This window comes from Myotis myotis, unplaced genomic scaffold (assembly GCF_014108235.1).
Source record: "Myotis myotis isolate mMyoMyo1 unplaced genomic scaffold, mMyoMyo1.p scaffold_m19_p_5, whole genome shotgun sequence".
Lineage (NCBI taxonomy): Eukaryota > Metazoa > Chordata > Mammalia > Chiroptera > Vespertilionidae > Myotis > Myotis myotis.
This window is the reverse complement of record NW_023416357.1, coordinates 38,400,571-38,417,353: the sequence shown is the minus strand read 5'-3', so window position 1 is coordinate 38,417,353 and position 16,783 is coordinate 38,400,571. Positions and strand designations below refer to the sequence as shown.

Sequence of the window (16,783 nt, the reverse complement as noted above, 5' to 3'; positions counted from 1 at the left end):
ATTATATGTACCCTTCACCCAATTTCTTAGGTGTTAATAATTTAAACATAACCATTATACAACTAACAAAATTTGGAATATATTTTTCTTATAATCTCTTTAATGTTACTTAATCCATTTACTTTGTTTTTGTTAATCTTCATCCAAGGATATTTTTCCATTGAATTTTAGAGAGAGTGAAGGGAAAGGGAGAGACACATTGATTGGTTGCCACCTGCACATGCTTTGATAGGGACTGGGGATCAAGCCAGCAACTGAGGTACATGCCCTTGACTGGAATCGAACCTGGGACCCTTCAGTCCATGGGCTAATGCTCTATCCACTGAGCAAAACAGGCTGCAGCTTAATTCATGTACTTTTAATCTATATGTGTCTTTATATTTAAAGTGGGTTTTGTTTTTGATTCACCCTCATAATCTGTCTTTTAATTGGTGCATTTATGCCACTGACTTTCAGAGTGCTTACTGATAGAGTTACTACCATATCAGGCGGCTTCTGGGGCTCCTGGGACGGCAAGGCAGGCCGGCTTCTGGGGCTTCTGGAGCAGGCCTGCTCTGGATGGCGGCGCACTGGCAGCTTGTGCTGTCCCGCCCTGCCTGCAGTATGCAAATTAGCCACCATCTTTGGTGGTGGTTAATTTGCATATCATGCTGATTAGCCAATGGGAGGTGTAGCAAAGGTACGGTCAATTACCATGTTTGTCTATTATTAGATAGGATGGTACAATGCTTGCTATTCATAATAATGACAGAATCATCAAATAGTTTAAATTACACCTTTTTACTGTACTTTTACAGACAATAAGAAGATATGAAATATAGTTAACTTTGGGGTTGTTTTTTTTGGTCAAAGTGCTTACAGGTTATATACTTAAAGGTTTAAGTTTTAGTTATAGAAAATTGATGTACTTGTAGCAACTTCTGCCCAGATTATACTATTAAAATGAGTGAACAATGATATGAAGATAATTTTGAAAATAAAGAAAAATCTTTATAGTAATGAAAAAAAAATGACTCAAAGCAGCAGAACTATATTAGAGAAGTTATTTTATAATCCCAAAGACCTAGTGTCACGAGAAAGGCGGTCCTAAAAATTAAAGAATAGAAGTTTCACTTTTGCTCAGATAATGGGAATTATTAGGTTCTACACTTGTGATTAATGTTCTTCATTATGATTTTAATACTCTGTTAAGTATGAAAATAATTTTTTTTTCAAAAACAAGAAAGTTTATTTAGAAAGTCATAGAGGTAGAAGAAGTGAGCCACAGAAGAAATGGGCTCAGGAAACAAGTTACAGAAGCAAAAGAAGGGCCCTTGGAGCTTGAGAAAGAGAAAAGCAAGGAAACCATGCCTAGGGGAAGGAGTAGGGAAAGGTGAGGTCATGCAGGAGAAAGAGAGAGAGAGGGAGGGAGGGAGGGAGAGAGAGAGACAAAGACACACATTGAAAATAATTTTTAATAATGTTATCATAACAAATTACTGCTAAGACATTTAAATGTTTAAACAAAATACCAAGTAGAGACATACAGACACAGTAAGACCACTACAAAATTTAAAATAATATCACAATTTTCTTTAATATAAAAAAGATTTCTAAATTAGTACAACTATTTTGAAAAATTGTTTGGAAACATCTATTATATAACTAAACATATAACCTTGAAATTTTTTCAAGCATCTCCTATTAACTTCCTAATTTTTCAAAACATGGATGCCTAAGTCCAGAAATATCATTTAAGAAAAAAATCATTAAATAGCTCAGTTAAATTATATGTTGAACTAGAAAAAAAAATCCCAGAAAAATGTAACAGCCAACAGCAAATTAAAATAAATTTTAGCTTAGAAAAGAGGGTCTACAATAATTCTACAATGGTTCTTCTGTAGTAAGAAGTTATATAGATTCAATAATCATAACTATAAATATTTAAAGCAAAAATTATTAATGTATAAGAAAATGCTGACTGTAAAAATAAATGCACATACTGTAAATAATTTATTATTTAGCATATATTAAACTAAAAAGGTTAGAGTTCTAGAACTTTTTGTTTTGTTAACCAATCATTTGTATCATATACTATTTTACCTTTTATTTTAAGAAAATACTTCATAAATCATTTAATTTAACATTAAGACTTTTATAAAACAGTAAATGAAAACTTTGTAAGATAAAAAAAATTCTGTTAGCATTATCATTGGGTTCTTCTAAATATATTTTTCTCACTAAGGAAGCTAATATAATAACTAAGAAGAGTGGAAAGACAATATATCCTTACAAATTATCTTAACTTGAAACAAGTGGTATACTTTGTGTGCCTATTCCGTCTATGAGGTAGATACCATCTATGATTATACAATTACTACAGCCGGTGCACGATTTTATGCACAGTGTGTGTGTGTGTGTGTGTGTGTGTGTGTGTGTGTGTCCCCCTCAGCCAAGCCTGTACCCTCTCCAATCCGGGACCCCTTAGGGGATGTCTGACCGTCAGTTTAGGCCTGAAACCAGCAGTCGGACTCCCACTTGCAATCCAGGACTGCTGACCTAACCGCTCACCTGCCTGCTTGCCTAATCACCCCTAACCCTCTGCCTGCCTGCCTGACCGCCCCTAACCCCTCTGCCTGCTTTCCTGGTTGCCCCTAACCACTCTGCCTGCCTGCCTGCCTGTTCACCTCTAACCCCTCTGCCTTCCTGATAGCCCCTAACCGCTCACCTGCCTGCCTGGTAGCCCCTAACCGCCTTTGCCTGTCTGTCTGATGCCCCTAACTGCTTCCCTGCCAGCCTGATCGCCCTGACTGCTCTCTCCCGCCAGCCTGATTGCCCCTAACTGCTCTGCCCCGCTGGCCTGATCACCCCTAACTGCTCTGCCCCGCTGGCCTGATCCCCCTAACGGCTCTCTCCCGCCAGCCTGATTGCCCCTAACTGCTCTGCCCCGCTGGCCTCATCATCCCTAACTGCTCTGCCGCGCTGGCCTGATCTCCCTAACGGCTCTCCCCCACTGGCCTGATTGCCCCTAACTGCTCCCTTACCAGCCTGATCGCCCCCTAACTGCTCTCCTTCCGGCCTGATCACACCCTGACTGCTCCCCTGCCTGCCTGATTGCCCCTAACTGCCTCTGCCTCGGCCCCCGCCACCGTAGTCTAATGAACCGCCTCAAAAGTGCACACTATTTCCATGACACTGAATTGATTCTTAGAAAGAAAAATAAATTCATTCATTATAAAGTAAATTTTTCTAAACATTTTTCTGGAGTAGAGTTGGAGACCCAGAAAGCAAATCTTTGTCTAAAGTCACATGAAATGATATTTCAATTAAAAATTTTCATACAGTAACTAATTCATATTATAGGCAGTTAATAAAATACAGTTTCTAGTCAACTTGTCATCATACATTCTTAAAAGAGTAGCATGCATATTCTAGAAGGAAGAAACTCCAGAAATTAAATCAATAAGCAAACATTTTTTAGGCACTTGTATATGCAGAATTTTAAAGCTGCAAAACTACAAATACAATAAAAGTCTGGAATGAGAGGGATGAACTAGGAAATTTCTAAGTTCTCTTTATGTATTAAATTCAATAATTCAATATGCAGTTAGGCATTTGATAAATCTGACTCAAAAGCATTTGAGATGTATAATGATAATTTTACCTGAAATCGCAATTTTGCCCTAGCTGCTGAGCAAATTTTTTTTTTGGTTAATCCTCACCTGAGGATATTTTTTCCATTGATTTTCAGAGAGAGTGGAAGGGAGGGGGGAGGAAGAGAGAGATAGAGAGAGGAGAGAGAGAAACATCAATGTGAGAGAGACACATTGATTGGTTGTCTCCCAAACTCGCTGACTGGGCCCACACTCTAGCCACTGAGTCACACCGGCCAGGGCTGCTGAGCAATTTTTAAGCTCTACTAGAATCTAACTGGTTTGTGACTGTGTAGATTCTGTTTTATAAATAAAAATTGTTTTCTGTGCACCTGATCAGCAAGTACCAACATCAAAAGCCTTTAACCCACTAAGATAGAAGATTAAAATAAAGCTGTTTTTTAGTCTTTTCCTTTATATGCTTCAACTGTTTACTTAAGCTTCCCCATCAAATTCCTACATTAAATCTTAAACAATTATACCACTGTCGATTCTGAGCTTACAAGACTCCAGAAAAACCTCTTACCTTTACAGTTTCATTTTTGATTAATTGGGGAGGGGTGGGGTGGAGGGCCAGGGGAAGGATGTTATCTGGGGAGGTAATGCAGACTCTTGAAGACATGGCATTGTAACTTCATAGGGTTTTAGGACAAAATGCCTCTGACCACAAATATTTAAGTCTTCTGTGCCAGGAAGAGCCAAAATAAAATCAGTATAAAAGAAGTGTCAGAGATCTGGGACTCTTTTTTCTTAGTTCTCTGCACGAAATAATAGCTAGCTGGGCAATCTGTACAAATCACTTATACTCATTTGGTTCATTTCCTCATCTACCCAGCAATTAAAGACCATGGTCCTTTCAGCTTCTAGAAATAAAACATTTACTTAACTGTAAATAATGAATCTGGTCATATTCCATAAAAGCCAGCCTTACTTTTTTCCCCTTCACACTTGCTACTGAAATTCTCCAAGCCTCAGGGAAGCTTGTATCCAATACCATTGTTCAAGTGTAGTTCTGGGACTACTAAGTTACCTAAGTGAAAGCTACATGTCACTTGACTCTTTCAGCAAATACTTGGGCTCCTGTTAAAAGGCATAGCACTGTGCCAGGCTTAGGTCACCTCTTACAGAAGTCACATTCAATATTAAGAACAATCTTTAATTGAAAATGATAGAAACATTTTCATCATACCTTGGGTTTCTATCCCAAAGAAGTCTTTACCCATTACCCCCTTAAAACTGTGTTTAACAGAAAACTGTAAAATATCATTGCACTAAAAATTCTAATTCTTGCTCTGCAGCACTTGTGGTTTCAATGATTCGCTGCTTAATATTCTTTTCCTAAATTAAGTTTATTTCTGATATTTCACGATAAAGGTTTAACAAGCAGCATTTTATGAAACAAACTCTTTTTGAAACAGAACAGGATTCTTTAGATTACCATCTATATACTGCCAACTAAATTCTACTACAAGAGAATTAATCCAAGTATTTACCTTTCTAAATAATTAGCACCAATAACTCTGAACACGTATCATTTAAGCCAAAGTCTAGTAAATTCTACATATAAAGTTTAAGTATTTTCACTTTTTTGCTCTTCCTTCTGTCCTGATGCTCATCAGGTGACATATTAAACCCTGATTCATCATTACAAAAAGCTATAATCCAGCTCTAGACATTTAAAGCCATCTTTTTGATATAAGTATCATTGTCTCTGATCTATAAATTTGACTTGTCTTCAAACAAGGAATTTCTGATTTTCCCATGCATTACATGGGTGGCACTATAGTATAGAGCTTAAGAGTGCAAACTGTGGAGTTACTGTGCTTGACTTTGAGTTCTTGCTCTGCCATTTATTAGTCATGGAAAGAATAACCTATGATCTATAAAATGAGATAAATGGTATCTCTATCTCATGGGGTTGTTCTGAGGCTAAAATGGCAAAGATTCCACTAATAAAAAACTACTTTCTCTGTCAAAAAAGACAACTAAATTTAATATAAAATCCTGCACTGGAGGAAAAAATGTTAAAAATAATGAAACTGGGACAAGTGACAAAACTGTAATATAAATTGTGAAAAACTGTATTTCCTGAATTTGACAACTACATATGATTTTAGAAAAGAATATCCTGGCTCTTAAGATACACACATTAAAGTATTAAGGAGAAAAGGGGCAAAATATATGCAACCTACTATCAAATGATCAAAAAATTGTGTGTGTGTGGCCGTAACCGGTTTGGCTCAGTGGATAGAGCGTCGGCCTGCAGACTGAAAGGTCCCAGGTTCGATTCCGGTCAAGGGCATGTACCTTGGTTGCGGGCACATCCCCAGTAGGGAGTGTTCAGGAGGCAGCTGATCGATGTTTCTCTCTCATTGATGTTCCTAACTCTCTATCCCTCTCCCTTCCTCTCTGTAAAAAATCAATAAAATATATATATTTTAAAAATTGTGTGTGGGGGGGGGGGAGGGAAGAGAATGTGGCAAAATGTTAAAAGTTGGTGAATCCATGTAAACTGTAAATTAGAGTTCTCTGAATTACTCAGAACTTTTTTCTAAGTTTAAAATTATTTAGGATATATTGCCCTGGTTGGTGTGGCTCAATTGGCCGAGCATCGTCCTGAAAGGTTGCGGGTATGATTCCCAGTTGGGGCTAGTGTGGGAGGCAGCTGATTGATAATACTCTCTCACATCGATGTCTCCCCCCCCCCGCCCCCCCAATCAATAAACATATACTTTGATAAGGATCTAAAAACAAAAATTATTTAAGATATCTTTAAAAAAAACAGCTTTGACTCCATTCACCATCCACTACTACTTAATTTCTCCACTTAGTTCCATTTACAGAAACATGTTGAAAGTTGTGGACAGTCACCATCTCCCTTTCTTTACCCCACTCCACTGAGATGAGATTTTCTTGCTGATAAACCCAATGATTTCTTCTTGGTCTCATCTTAATTTCTCCGCAGTGCTGAACACAGGCAACCTCTCTTCCACTCCTTTGCCTGTGGCATCACATCTCCCTGTTTTTCCTTTCATTTCACTGGCTGCTCTTGGTCAGTCTCTTTTGCTGGCTCCCCACCTCTAAATATCCTAAACCCCTTTCTTTTATCTACATAATCTCATCCAGTCTGTGCCATTAAATAGCGCTCTGGATTCCAGACTCAAGTATCCAACATCTTATAAGACATATTCACTTGTTTGTTAAATGGGCATCTCAATCTTTGCTGGCTAAAGGAACTCTTGATTCTCTTCTCTAACCCCATTCAAACCTGTTCCTCCTCTAGTAGCCTAATATCACTAAATGCTACTAGTGTTCATTCAGTTGTTCAAGCCAAAACACCAAGGGATCATCCATGATTTTCCTCATATCCCACATCAAAACCATCAGTCAGTATTGTCAAAATATACCTTCTGACCACTTCTCCCTCCCTCCACTTGTCCACCCTAGTCCAGACACCATGTTCTACAAGAGCATGGTCTACAATAGGTTTTCCCGCCTTTTTTTTTTTTTAAATCCTTCAGCCCAATTTCTGAGATAATCCTGTTAAAGCTTCAATTAAATTACATCTTCTATCAAAACCTTCCAATGGTTTCTCATTACACTTAAATCACAGCCTACAAAGTTGCCCATAATCTGGGCTTCTGCCTATCTCCAAACAAATCTCCTAGCAGTCTCTGGCCTCCTTTTCACTATGTTCTCCTTACTTCTCTCCTTCTCTCTCTCCTTCTCTCTCTCTCTCTCTCTCTCTCTCTCTCTCTCTCTCTCTCTCTCTCTCTCTCTCTCTCCTTCCCTCCCTCCCTCCCTCCCTCCCTTCCTTTCCTTCCTTCCCCCTCCCTCCTTCCCTGGTAGTTCTCTTGTAATGTTATGCTTGTTCCCACCTAAGAGTCCTTACTTTTGCATACTCTTCAGATATTCATACTGTTCACTCCTCTTCCGTTTGCTGGCCAAATAATAATATTTCAGAAAGGCAATGGTTCTCTTCTCTCTCGCTCCCCAGCCCCTGCCCCCGCCCCCATTACTCTCTACTTCTCATTGCTTTAGTTAGAACCTATTTGTCCTAAAACCCTATGAAGTTACAATGTCATGACTTCTTTTGGATAGAAACCCAAGTTATGATGGCTTTAAATATATATACATGCAGGTGAAATTCAAGTTCCCTTCAAGTGCCTCTCCTAATCCTAGACTCCTCCCTGGAGGTATTCCAATATCCACTTGATGAATAGCCATATAGAGCTGTTTTTGTGTGTGTATTTAAATACATGTTTCTGTAGAAATAAAACGTTTTCTTTCTATTCTATAAAAACTCATTCAAAATATGTCTTAGCTTTCCTATTCATTATATACAACTCTATTTCATTACTAACTGCAGTACAGGTTATTGATGAACACTTACCCTTTTTACAGTTTTGCAACATTGCAAGTAATTCATTCATATAACAAATATTTACAAGCACTATATTCTAGGCACTGTTCTAGTTGCTGAAGCTACACAGCAATAAATGAAACAAAGATCTTTGCCCTCTTGGGAGCACACATTCGTGGAGAAAGACAATAAACAGAACATAGAGGGCAGACTGTTCTGCAAAGTGCCAGACAATAAATATTCTAGGCTTTGCAGATGTGGCATATATTCTGTTTTTGTTTTATAACCCTTTAAAAATGTAAAAACCATTCTTAGCTCAAAACAGGTCACAGGGCAAAGGAGCACTAGACTGATGACTTGAATGTAAGTATGTTAGAAGGCAGTATGTGCTATGTCAAAATAAAGAATCCAGAATAAGGAGGATGGGAGAGGGTAAGATGCAATATTAGATTGGGTATTTATTTATTTATTTATTTATTTATTTATAATATATATTTTATTGATTTCTTACAGAGAGGAAGGGAGAGAGAGAGTTAGAAACATCGATGAGAGAGAAACATCAATCAGCTGCCTCCTGCACACCCCCTACTGGGGGTGTGCCTGCAACCCAGGTACTTGCCCCTGACCGGAATCGAACCTGGGACCTTTCAGTTCGCAGGCTGACGCTCTATCCACTGAGCCAAACCGGTTTCGGCTAGATTGGGTATTTAGAGAAGGTGAAATCTCAGCAAAAACCAGTGAGCCAAGTAGATATTTGGGAGAAGTATATTCCCGACAGTTGAACCACCTAAAGCAAAGGCCCTAAAGTAGGAGCATGACTGATATGTTAATGATCTAACAAGGAGGCCAGTGGGCAAGGAGGGAAAGTAATAGCAGAAAATGAGATCAGGGAGGTAAGGTGAAAGGGGAGTGTGTTGGGCACATTATGGAGAGCCTTGTAAGGCCACTGTAAGGACCAGATTTTCTCTGAAAGGGGGAGTCATTGCAGGACTTGGAATAGAGAAAGGCAAATAATATTGAGAAAAGACTGTTGTTTTTTTAAAGGGTGAGAAAAATAATAGCATGTCTGTTATTAAAAATAATAGCATGTCTGTTATGACAGAGATTGTCTTACTTGCAAAAGACTTGGTCTGGCTACTATATTGAGAAAAGACTGTCGGGAGGGGCTAGGGTAGCATGGAGATACCAAGTAGTAACCTATTTAAGTAATCCAAGGAGATAACAGTAGTGGTTTGAACCTGGGTGGCAGTAGTGAAGTGGGACATAGTAAAATTCTGGATTATGATGATATATAAAAAAACACATGTTGTCCTGAAAGAATGGATTTGAAGAGTCAAAGAAAAAGCAAAATCAAGAATAACTCTAAGATTTTAGCCTGAGCTATTGGGAGGATAGAGTTGCCACTAACATACAGAAATGGGGAAATCTATGGGCAGGAAGTTTAGGGGTTGAGTTTTGGACATGCTGAGTTTGATGTCAATTATTACACCCTAGAGGCCTGAAATTTGTGCATGGGTAGGGTCTCTAGTGGCTGCCGGCCAGGGCCTTCCTTCATTCCACACTGCCCCCTGGTGGTCAGCGCTCATCATAGTGAGCGATCAAACTGCTGATCTGTTGAACTCCTTAAGGGGACACTTTGCATATTAGGCTTTTATATATATATATATATGGTAGAGATGTTGAATAGGCAGTTAAACATATGAGACTGATGTTAGGGAGAGGGGGCTAAAAATCGAAATTGGGCATTGCTGATATTTAAATTTTTAAAAAATTATTATTGATTTTACATAGAGGAAGAAAGAAATATCAATGTGAGAGAGAAACATCGATTGGCTGCCACCTACACAAACCCCGACAAGGGACTGAACCCACAACCAGGGTATGTGTCCAGACCAGGAATGGAACCCACCACTTTTCAGTGTAAGGGACTGGACAATGCTCCAACCAACTGGAATTAAAAGCCATGTGGCTAAGTGAGATTACCAATGGAGTGATTATAGATAGGAAAATAAAATACAAACAGTCCTGGTCCATGTGGCTCAGTTGGTTGGAGCGTGGTCCAGTTCACCGAAAGGTGGCAGGTTTGATTCCTGGTCAGGGCACCTATCTAGGTTGTCAGTTTGATCCCTGATTGGAGCGCATGCGGGAAGCAACCGATCAATGTTTCACTCTCACATTTATGTTTCTCTCTCTCTCTTTCTCTCTCTCGCTCTCTCTCTCTCTCTTTCCCCCTTCCTCTCTCTAAAAATCAGGACCTCAGGTAAGGATTAAACAAACAAGGACTGACCCTGGGGCTCTCCAACATTAAGAGGTTGTGAGAAGGAAGGCAAAAGAGAACTATAAGGAACCAGCAGTGAAGTAGGAGATAACCAGTTATGTGTTAACCTGGAAAGCAAAGAAGAAAGTGTTGCAAAGATAAGGGAACAAATAGGTGTCAAATGTTGTGGATAGATCAAGTAAGATGAACAGAATCAATGGTATATGGTATTTGGCAACATAGCAGTTACTGGAGAACCTGAGGACCTGTTTCAGTGGAAATGGTGCAAAGGCCTGATTGGAAGTGGATTCAATAAAACATGGAAAGAGAAAATTTGGCAATAAGAAGTATAGACATCTCTTTTGAGGAACAATGCTGGAAAAGGAAACAAACAAAATATTGGGAAACTGATGGTAAAAAGTGAATCGAGTATTTTTTGATTTTTTTTAAAAGGGTGGTAAAAATAATAGCATGTCTGTTGCTCCCAGAAAGCCAATAAATTAAAAAAAAATTATGTGGAAGGGCAGAAGCTGAAAAAATGTTCTTAAGTAAATGAGAAAGGATGGGATCTAGTACAAAAGCAGACTCAGGGATATGAACAGTTAATCTAAGGTAACAAGCAGGAAGATAGCCTGCATTGACCAGATTCTGGTAGTGCACAGGGTAATGGGAGTTTGTGGAAATTTTCTGATTGCTTCAATTTTCTTAGCAAAGTAGGAACCAATGTCATGAGCTGAAGGTGAGGATGGGAAAAGCGATCCTGGATATTTGAAGAAGATATAAAATAGTCAGGAGAGTGAACAGACTAGGAAAATAAAGTACAACCAAGAGCAGCATTAAGGACCCACTTGAGGTATGTGGTCATGTGTGGTGTGTGCTTGCTTCCTGCCACATTGAGGTACAGAGGGGCAAGTGCAAAGAAGGCAGAATTGGTTTAACCAGGGCTGTGGATCTTATTAAAGAAGCAAAGAACATAGGAGTGGATCCAAAGAAGAGATAAATGTGATTAATCGTGGAATTTAAGAGGAGCAAGAAAGGGACTGAACACATCAAGAGGTGAGTACCAGGGAAATAGTAATAGGCTGAATAGACTGGAGATTCCATTGGGGTAAAAAGATGGTTGGGGCTGAGATACTGACTAGAAGGAGTGAACCACAAAAATAGGAAGTAGGGTCACAAAGTAGAACTCATGAAGTGGTAACTATGGAGGGACTGTAGTTATTGGCAATGCAAGATGGTATCACTACGGGAGTGATGGGAAGAGAGAGGTAGATGGGAAGAACACTGAAGAAAAGGTCTAGGAAATGAGAGATCAGGATACTGGAAATACATTCTGTATACTCCTTTCAATTGTAATTTAAAGATTGAGGTGGTATTGGAAAGAGGTGCAATGAGCCTGGAGCTAAAACAATTTTGAGAAATGAGGTTAATAGTAGCAATCCTGAGCGGTAATCTGCTGACATAACACAAAACTGAGGATTGTTAGGGGAAAAGATTTTTAGGGAGAAGGGAGGAAAAAATCTGAAAGCAGCAGAGAAGCATGACAGACACCTTTTCCATCTGTAGGAACACTGACAAGGAGAGCTATGGAAAAAATAAATACAACAGCCAAACTGCACAGTGCAAAACATCAGGTTCCTATAAGAGCAAGAAAGTGAAGGGAATGTTTAAGCATAGGTTGGGACTGGATTTTGCAGACGATGGACTGTACATTCCAGTAAAAGAATTATGAAGAGTTGGGAAGGGACAAGGGACAACAACAACAACAACAAAAAATGCAGACAAATATAGACCCATTCATGAACTGGAGTGCAGGAGATGAAAGGTGACCTGGAAGTCTGGAAGTTCTGTTGCTACTGACAAAGACATATTGAACACAGCTGACTCCTGATATATCCTTGTTTTTCTAAGAAATGGAAATTTCAGGGTCAAAATGTTTTTACTTTAAAATTGAAAAGGCTGTACTGATCAATGTATGAATTTCCCTACAATTTTGTATTTCCCTATTAATGGTGTAGAACAATATTTCATGTTTATTGGCTATTTCCTCTTCTGTGAATTTGCCCATTTATAAAACTGAATTGCATTTTCTTATTGCTTTACAGTGCTTAAAAATAATCTATTTTCTATTTTTATTCTGCTCTTACTGATTCACACAAATCAATGTCGTAAATTCCTTTCAAATCTTTCAATGGCTTGTACTAAGGCAGTGATGGCGAACCTATGACACACGTGTCAGAGGTGACACGTGAACTCATTTTTTGGTTGATTTTTCTTTGTTAAATGGCATTTAAATATATAAAATAAATATCAAAAATATAAGTCTTTGTTTTACTATGGTTGCAAATATCAAAAAATTTCTATATGTGACACGGCACCAGAGTTAAGTTAGGGTTTTTCAAAGTGCTGACACGCCGAACTCAAAAGGTTCACCATCACTGTACTAGGGCAACACAAGACAAATCTGGTCATTCCATTAGTTTCAATAAGGTCTATGACCGGACTGCTTTTGCACTAAAATGGCAGAGCCAGTAGGGTCCACAAAACAGAAAACACTGTTTGGTCCTTTACAGAAGAAGTTTGCAGACTTCTCTATACCTTTCAGGGCCTCTCAACTGCTTTGAGGTTCAAGAACACAATAGGTCCTTAGCTTTACTGACAAACTCTGAAGTGCTACCCTAGCCCCTGAAATGCCTGCACCATTGCTCCTACTTTGCATGAAATCTATCACTAGCCCTCCTGGATGCCCCCACAGATTTATATAATAAAAGCTGTAACTATACTTTTTTGTTTACATTTCATTCTCTCCGCTAGTATTGAACTCTCTTGAGGACAAGGGACAATCCCAGCACTAATAAATGGTTAATGAATGAATAAATGGCACACAAAGTCCTTCATAATTTGCTTTCTCATTATTTTCCTGTTATCCTACCTAAATAAACTCTGTTTTCCAGCTTTATATATTTTAAATTAATTATTTTTCAAAAACATTATTACTAATGGCAGCATAAATGACCTATTCCTAATAATTTATATGCATCTATTTAATACATTCAAGATTTGCTGAAATATTTTCCTCCCTAATTCTTTCTTTAGTAAAGACAAAAAGCAATGGAATCTTGGCCCTTCTGGGATCAACCTTTTCATCTATGGCAGTAACTTCTGCACCTGCGGTTTAAGGGGCTCCACTGATACTTATTTTACTAAAGGGTTCAGAGTACTTCAAAGCCAATTATAAAAATGCAACTCACATGTTTTTTGCTTTAGTTTTCAGTATAAAATTAATCTCCCACACCTTGTTGGTAGTCTTATTCTCCTTATCTGGGACATCTCTCTATATTTTTTTTTTGTTTGCTTATCTCTATTATAAAGATTTTAGTGTACCTTGTCGGGGGTCTTACTACGTGTATTTTTCAGTTTAGTTATTTAATGGATCTTTGTCATTCCTCTTAACTTCCAAACTTGATGGATTTTTTTTCTCCCTTATTTGTATTAAGGTCATTACTGAGTGTTTCATCCACAAATGCTTGCTGCATGCATTTTAAAAACCAGCTTTATATATTTGTTACCAATTACATCTCATCCAGGTAGATCTTTTCTTTCCTTTTCTAAAATGTATATGGATAATTAAGTCCTGTCTGGTTTAACTAATTTACTCATTCATTACTTCAGCTCATTTTCACTATTTTAGTAATGTGGTCTATGATCTCCAGTTAGATCACTGTTATAATGAATTATAATATTCATTGTAAGATTCTGTATTCATTCAATGTATATGTATTCATTATAAGAATCTGAATATTTAATTACATATTTACATAAAATTTTATAAATAAAAGAGTATAAGCTTTGTAATTAGGCATGTCTAGATTCAGATCCAGCCTTGAACACTCTAAAACCTTGGGCAGAGTACTTACCTATCTATACTTCAGTTATTCCATCATCAGTAAAATGGAAGTAATTCCCATAGGGTAACACAGGGCTATGATATAAGCATAATACATGTATGCTAAATGCCTACAAATAATGCCCAGTATATTACATGGAAAAAATGTTAATTCACTCCCTCTTCCCTCCCATCTCAAGCAATAAGAACAATAAATGCTGTGCTCCTCAAATTATTTTAAGCCAATTATTAAATTACCTTTGATTTTCTCAGCTTTCTTACCCTTTTGCTGATAAACCAAAATTTGGAGGGAGGGAGGGTACAAGATCTTTTTGGCAACAATATATATTCAAATATCAATTCCAGGAAGAAATATTCATAATTTATATTCTGGGCAATAAAAATAACTCTCACGGCTGTGCTCCTCTGCAGTTTACATTTGATAATTTTTTCTCAATACATATGTCATTTGGTTCAGCTGCCTTTACAACCACATTTCCTTTCTTAAAAGTAGTATTTGCAGAATCCAGCATGGTTAAATACAAGCAATTCTTCTAAATATAGTATGTTTAATTTCAATGCAGTTCATTAACAGTATTTAGAAAAATTAAGTTCATGTATTGGCTTTAACATTATATATATGTATATATATGTGTGTGTGTGTGTATATATATGTCATAAAACAATGAATACAATAACAAGTCTTACAATGGGAATATTTACAACTGTAATGTCATGTGTTTTTACCAAAATCTTATTCTGTTCACAATATATAATGGTAGTAAGTTTGATTAATTTAAAAGATTTTTATAGTTTGAAATGTCAGTGGGCAGAATTTAGTAATTCTCTGAATACCTAGAAGGAAGATGTGATGAAAACACATCAAGCCTGATCCGCCTAATGGGGGAGCGGGGGGGACGACTTTTAGGAAAAAGCAAATGGAGCACTAATAGTTCATTAGGCTCACATCAAATGAGATGAAGTAAAAACCATACTGCCAAACTGTTAGGTATTTGTGCATTACATATGCCAAGGAGCTAAAAAGAAAATCTGCATCTTCAAACTATTATTTCCCTTTTGCATTTGCAAGTTTTCAACTTGGTGGAGTCATTCTCTCAGAAGAATGGGGTGCAGGGCAGAGTAAAAGTGGAAAAGAGAATCGATTCCCAAAGTATCTCCCCTGCTTCACTAAGTATAACTTATTTACCATTCTGATATGAAAGCTTTGATATAATAATAGGCAAACTTAAAATCCAAAAGGAGCTTATCCTAAAAATGAGCCCATCGGGCCAGCCATTTTGCAACCTTACATTTCGGAATACCTATTACACGATACAACTTGCATGTTAAAAACATCTTTCCTCTAGGGTGAAAAAAAAAAAAGTACCATTTATGCATTCACCGTTGAAGTCATCACTGTTTCAAAGCAGGATTGGTATTAAGCTTCTTAATACAACTGTCAACATCAATTTGTGGGTAGCCTCCCACTTTAAATTTTTACATTTATATCTGCTGATGGGGCAAATGATTAGTAATTAAGACAACGGACAAAATATAAGCAATCCTTGCAATAACCAGTCGATTTTTAAAATCTGAAAACAAATAACAGGCGCTCAAGTTTAAAACAAGAAAAGCGATGCCCCAAACTGGTTGGCGGCGGTGGCCGGTCTGCTCCCGGGCAGCTGTGCGCTGTGGCGTGTTCGCGTGGGAGAAGTGAAAGGGCAGACGGGCAAACAACAAACCGGCGCAAAACCCACGGTTACAAACAGTAACACGACGTGCACAGGTCGCGAAGCCAGGGGGCCCCGGGGGAGGCCCGCCTGCAGAAAGCCACCAGCTGGCTGCGTGTGGAGGCGCCGGTGTCTGCGGGCCGCACTCCCGGGCAGAGGGCCGGGCGGGGACAAAGACCGGCCGCAGGGCAGCGCTGGACAGAGTCCAGCACCGGCGGGAGGTGCGGTCCCGGGGCAGCGCCTGCGGCGCTCGGGGTCCTCCGACGCCGCCCTTCCACTGGCGGCGGCAACGCTCCCCGGTGCAGCCCCTCTCCAGCCCACCAGCCCCAGGGGCCCCGGCCGTGACCTCGGACACCTGAGGAGCCGCCGCCGCCGCCGCCCCGCCTGGTCCCGCAGGACGCCCGGGCGGCAGCTGTTGGGCGTGGAACCGCGCAGCCGCCGCTGCCGGCTCCAAACGGCCCGGGCGGGCGGGGGCGGGGGGCGGCGAGCCGGCCCTCTCCCCGCGGCCGTCCGCCAGCCTCGGAACTGCAGCCTCCGCTCCCGCCCTCCGTCCGCCGCGCACCGCGTCACCTACCCGGTCCCACACCATCCCAGAGGCCTCCGGCGCTCGGGCCCTCAGCGCAGCGGCGCAGCTCCCGCCCGGGGCCTGAAATGGCTGCGGAACAAAGGGAGCCTGGCTCCGGCGAGCGCCGTCCGATTGGCCGAGGGGCGGGGCCGCCGCGGGAACTTTCGGCGGCGGTCGCCTAGGCAACGGCGGCGGGGCCGGGAGCCGCGGCCCGGGCCTGGCGGCCGGCGACGTGCTCCCGGTGGTGCGCGGCTGCGGTTTCTGAACCCGCGCCGCCGTCTCCGGCTTCGGCCCCGCGGACCCTGCTGTGCTCCGAGGGGCTGCGACCTAAAGGCCCGGTGAGCGTGGTG

The 16,783-nt window shown here is 40.0% G+C and overlaps 1 protein-coding gene across 3 annotated transcripts in view; it reads right to left on the bottom strand.

The window, feature by feature from the left end:
• TNPO1 (transportin 1) overlaps window positions 1-16,556 on the bottom strand; it is a 90,275-nt gene extending 73,719 nt beyond the window's left edge. For 2 of the 3 annotated variants that reach the window (XM_036310958.1, XM_036310960.1), the window contains exon 1: window positions 16,443-16,556. In XM_036310958.1, the coding sequence (XP_036166851.1) occupies window positions 16,443-16,457 (15 nt within the window). In that variant the 5' untranslated portion in view covers window positions 16,458-16,556. The remainder of the gene's footprint in view (window positions 1-16,442) is intronic. The other variant, XM_036310961.1, reaches the window with a different exon arrangement.
• Window positions 16,557-16,783: the final 227 nt, after the last annotated feature.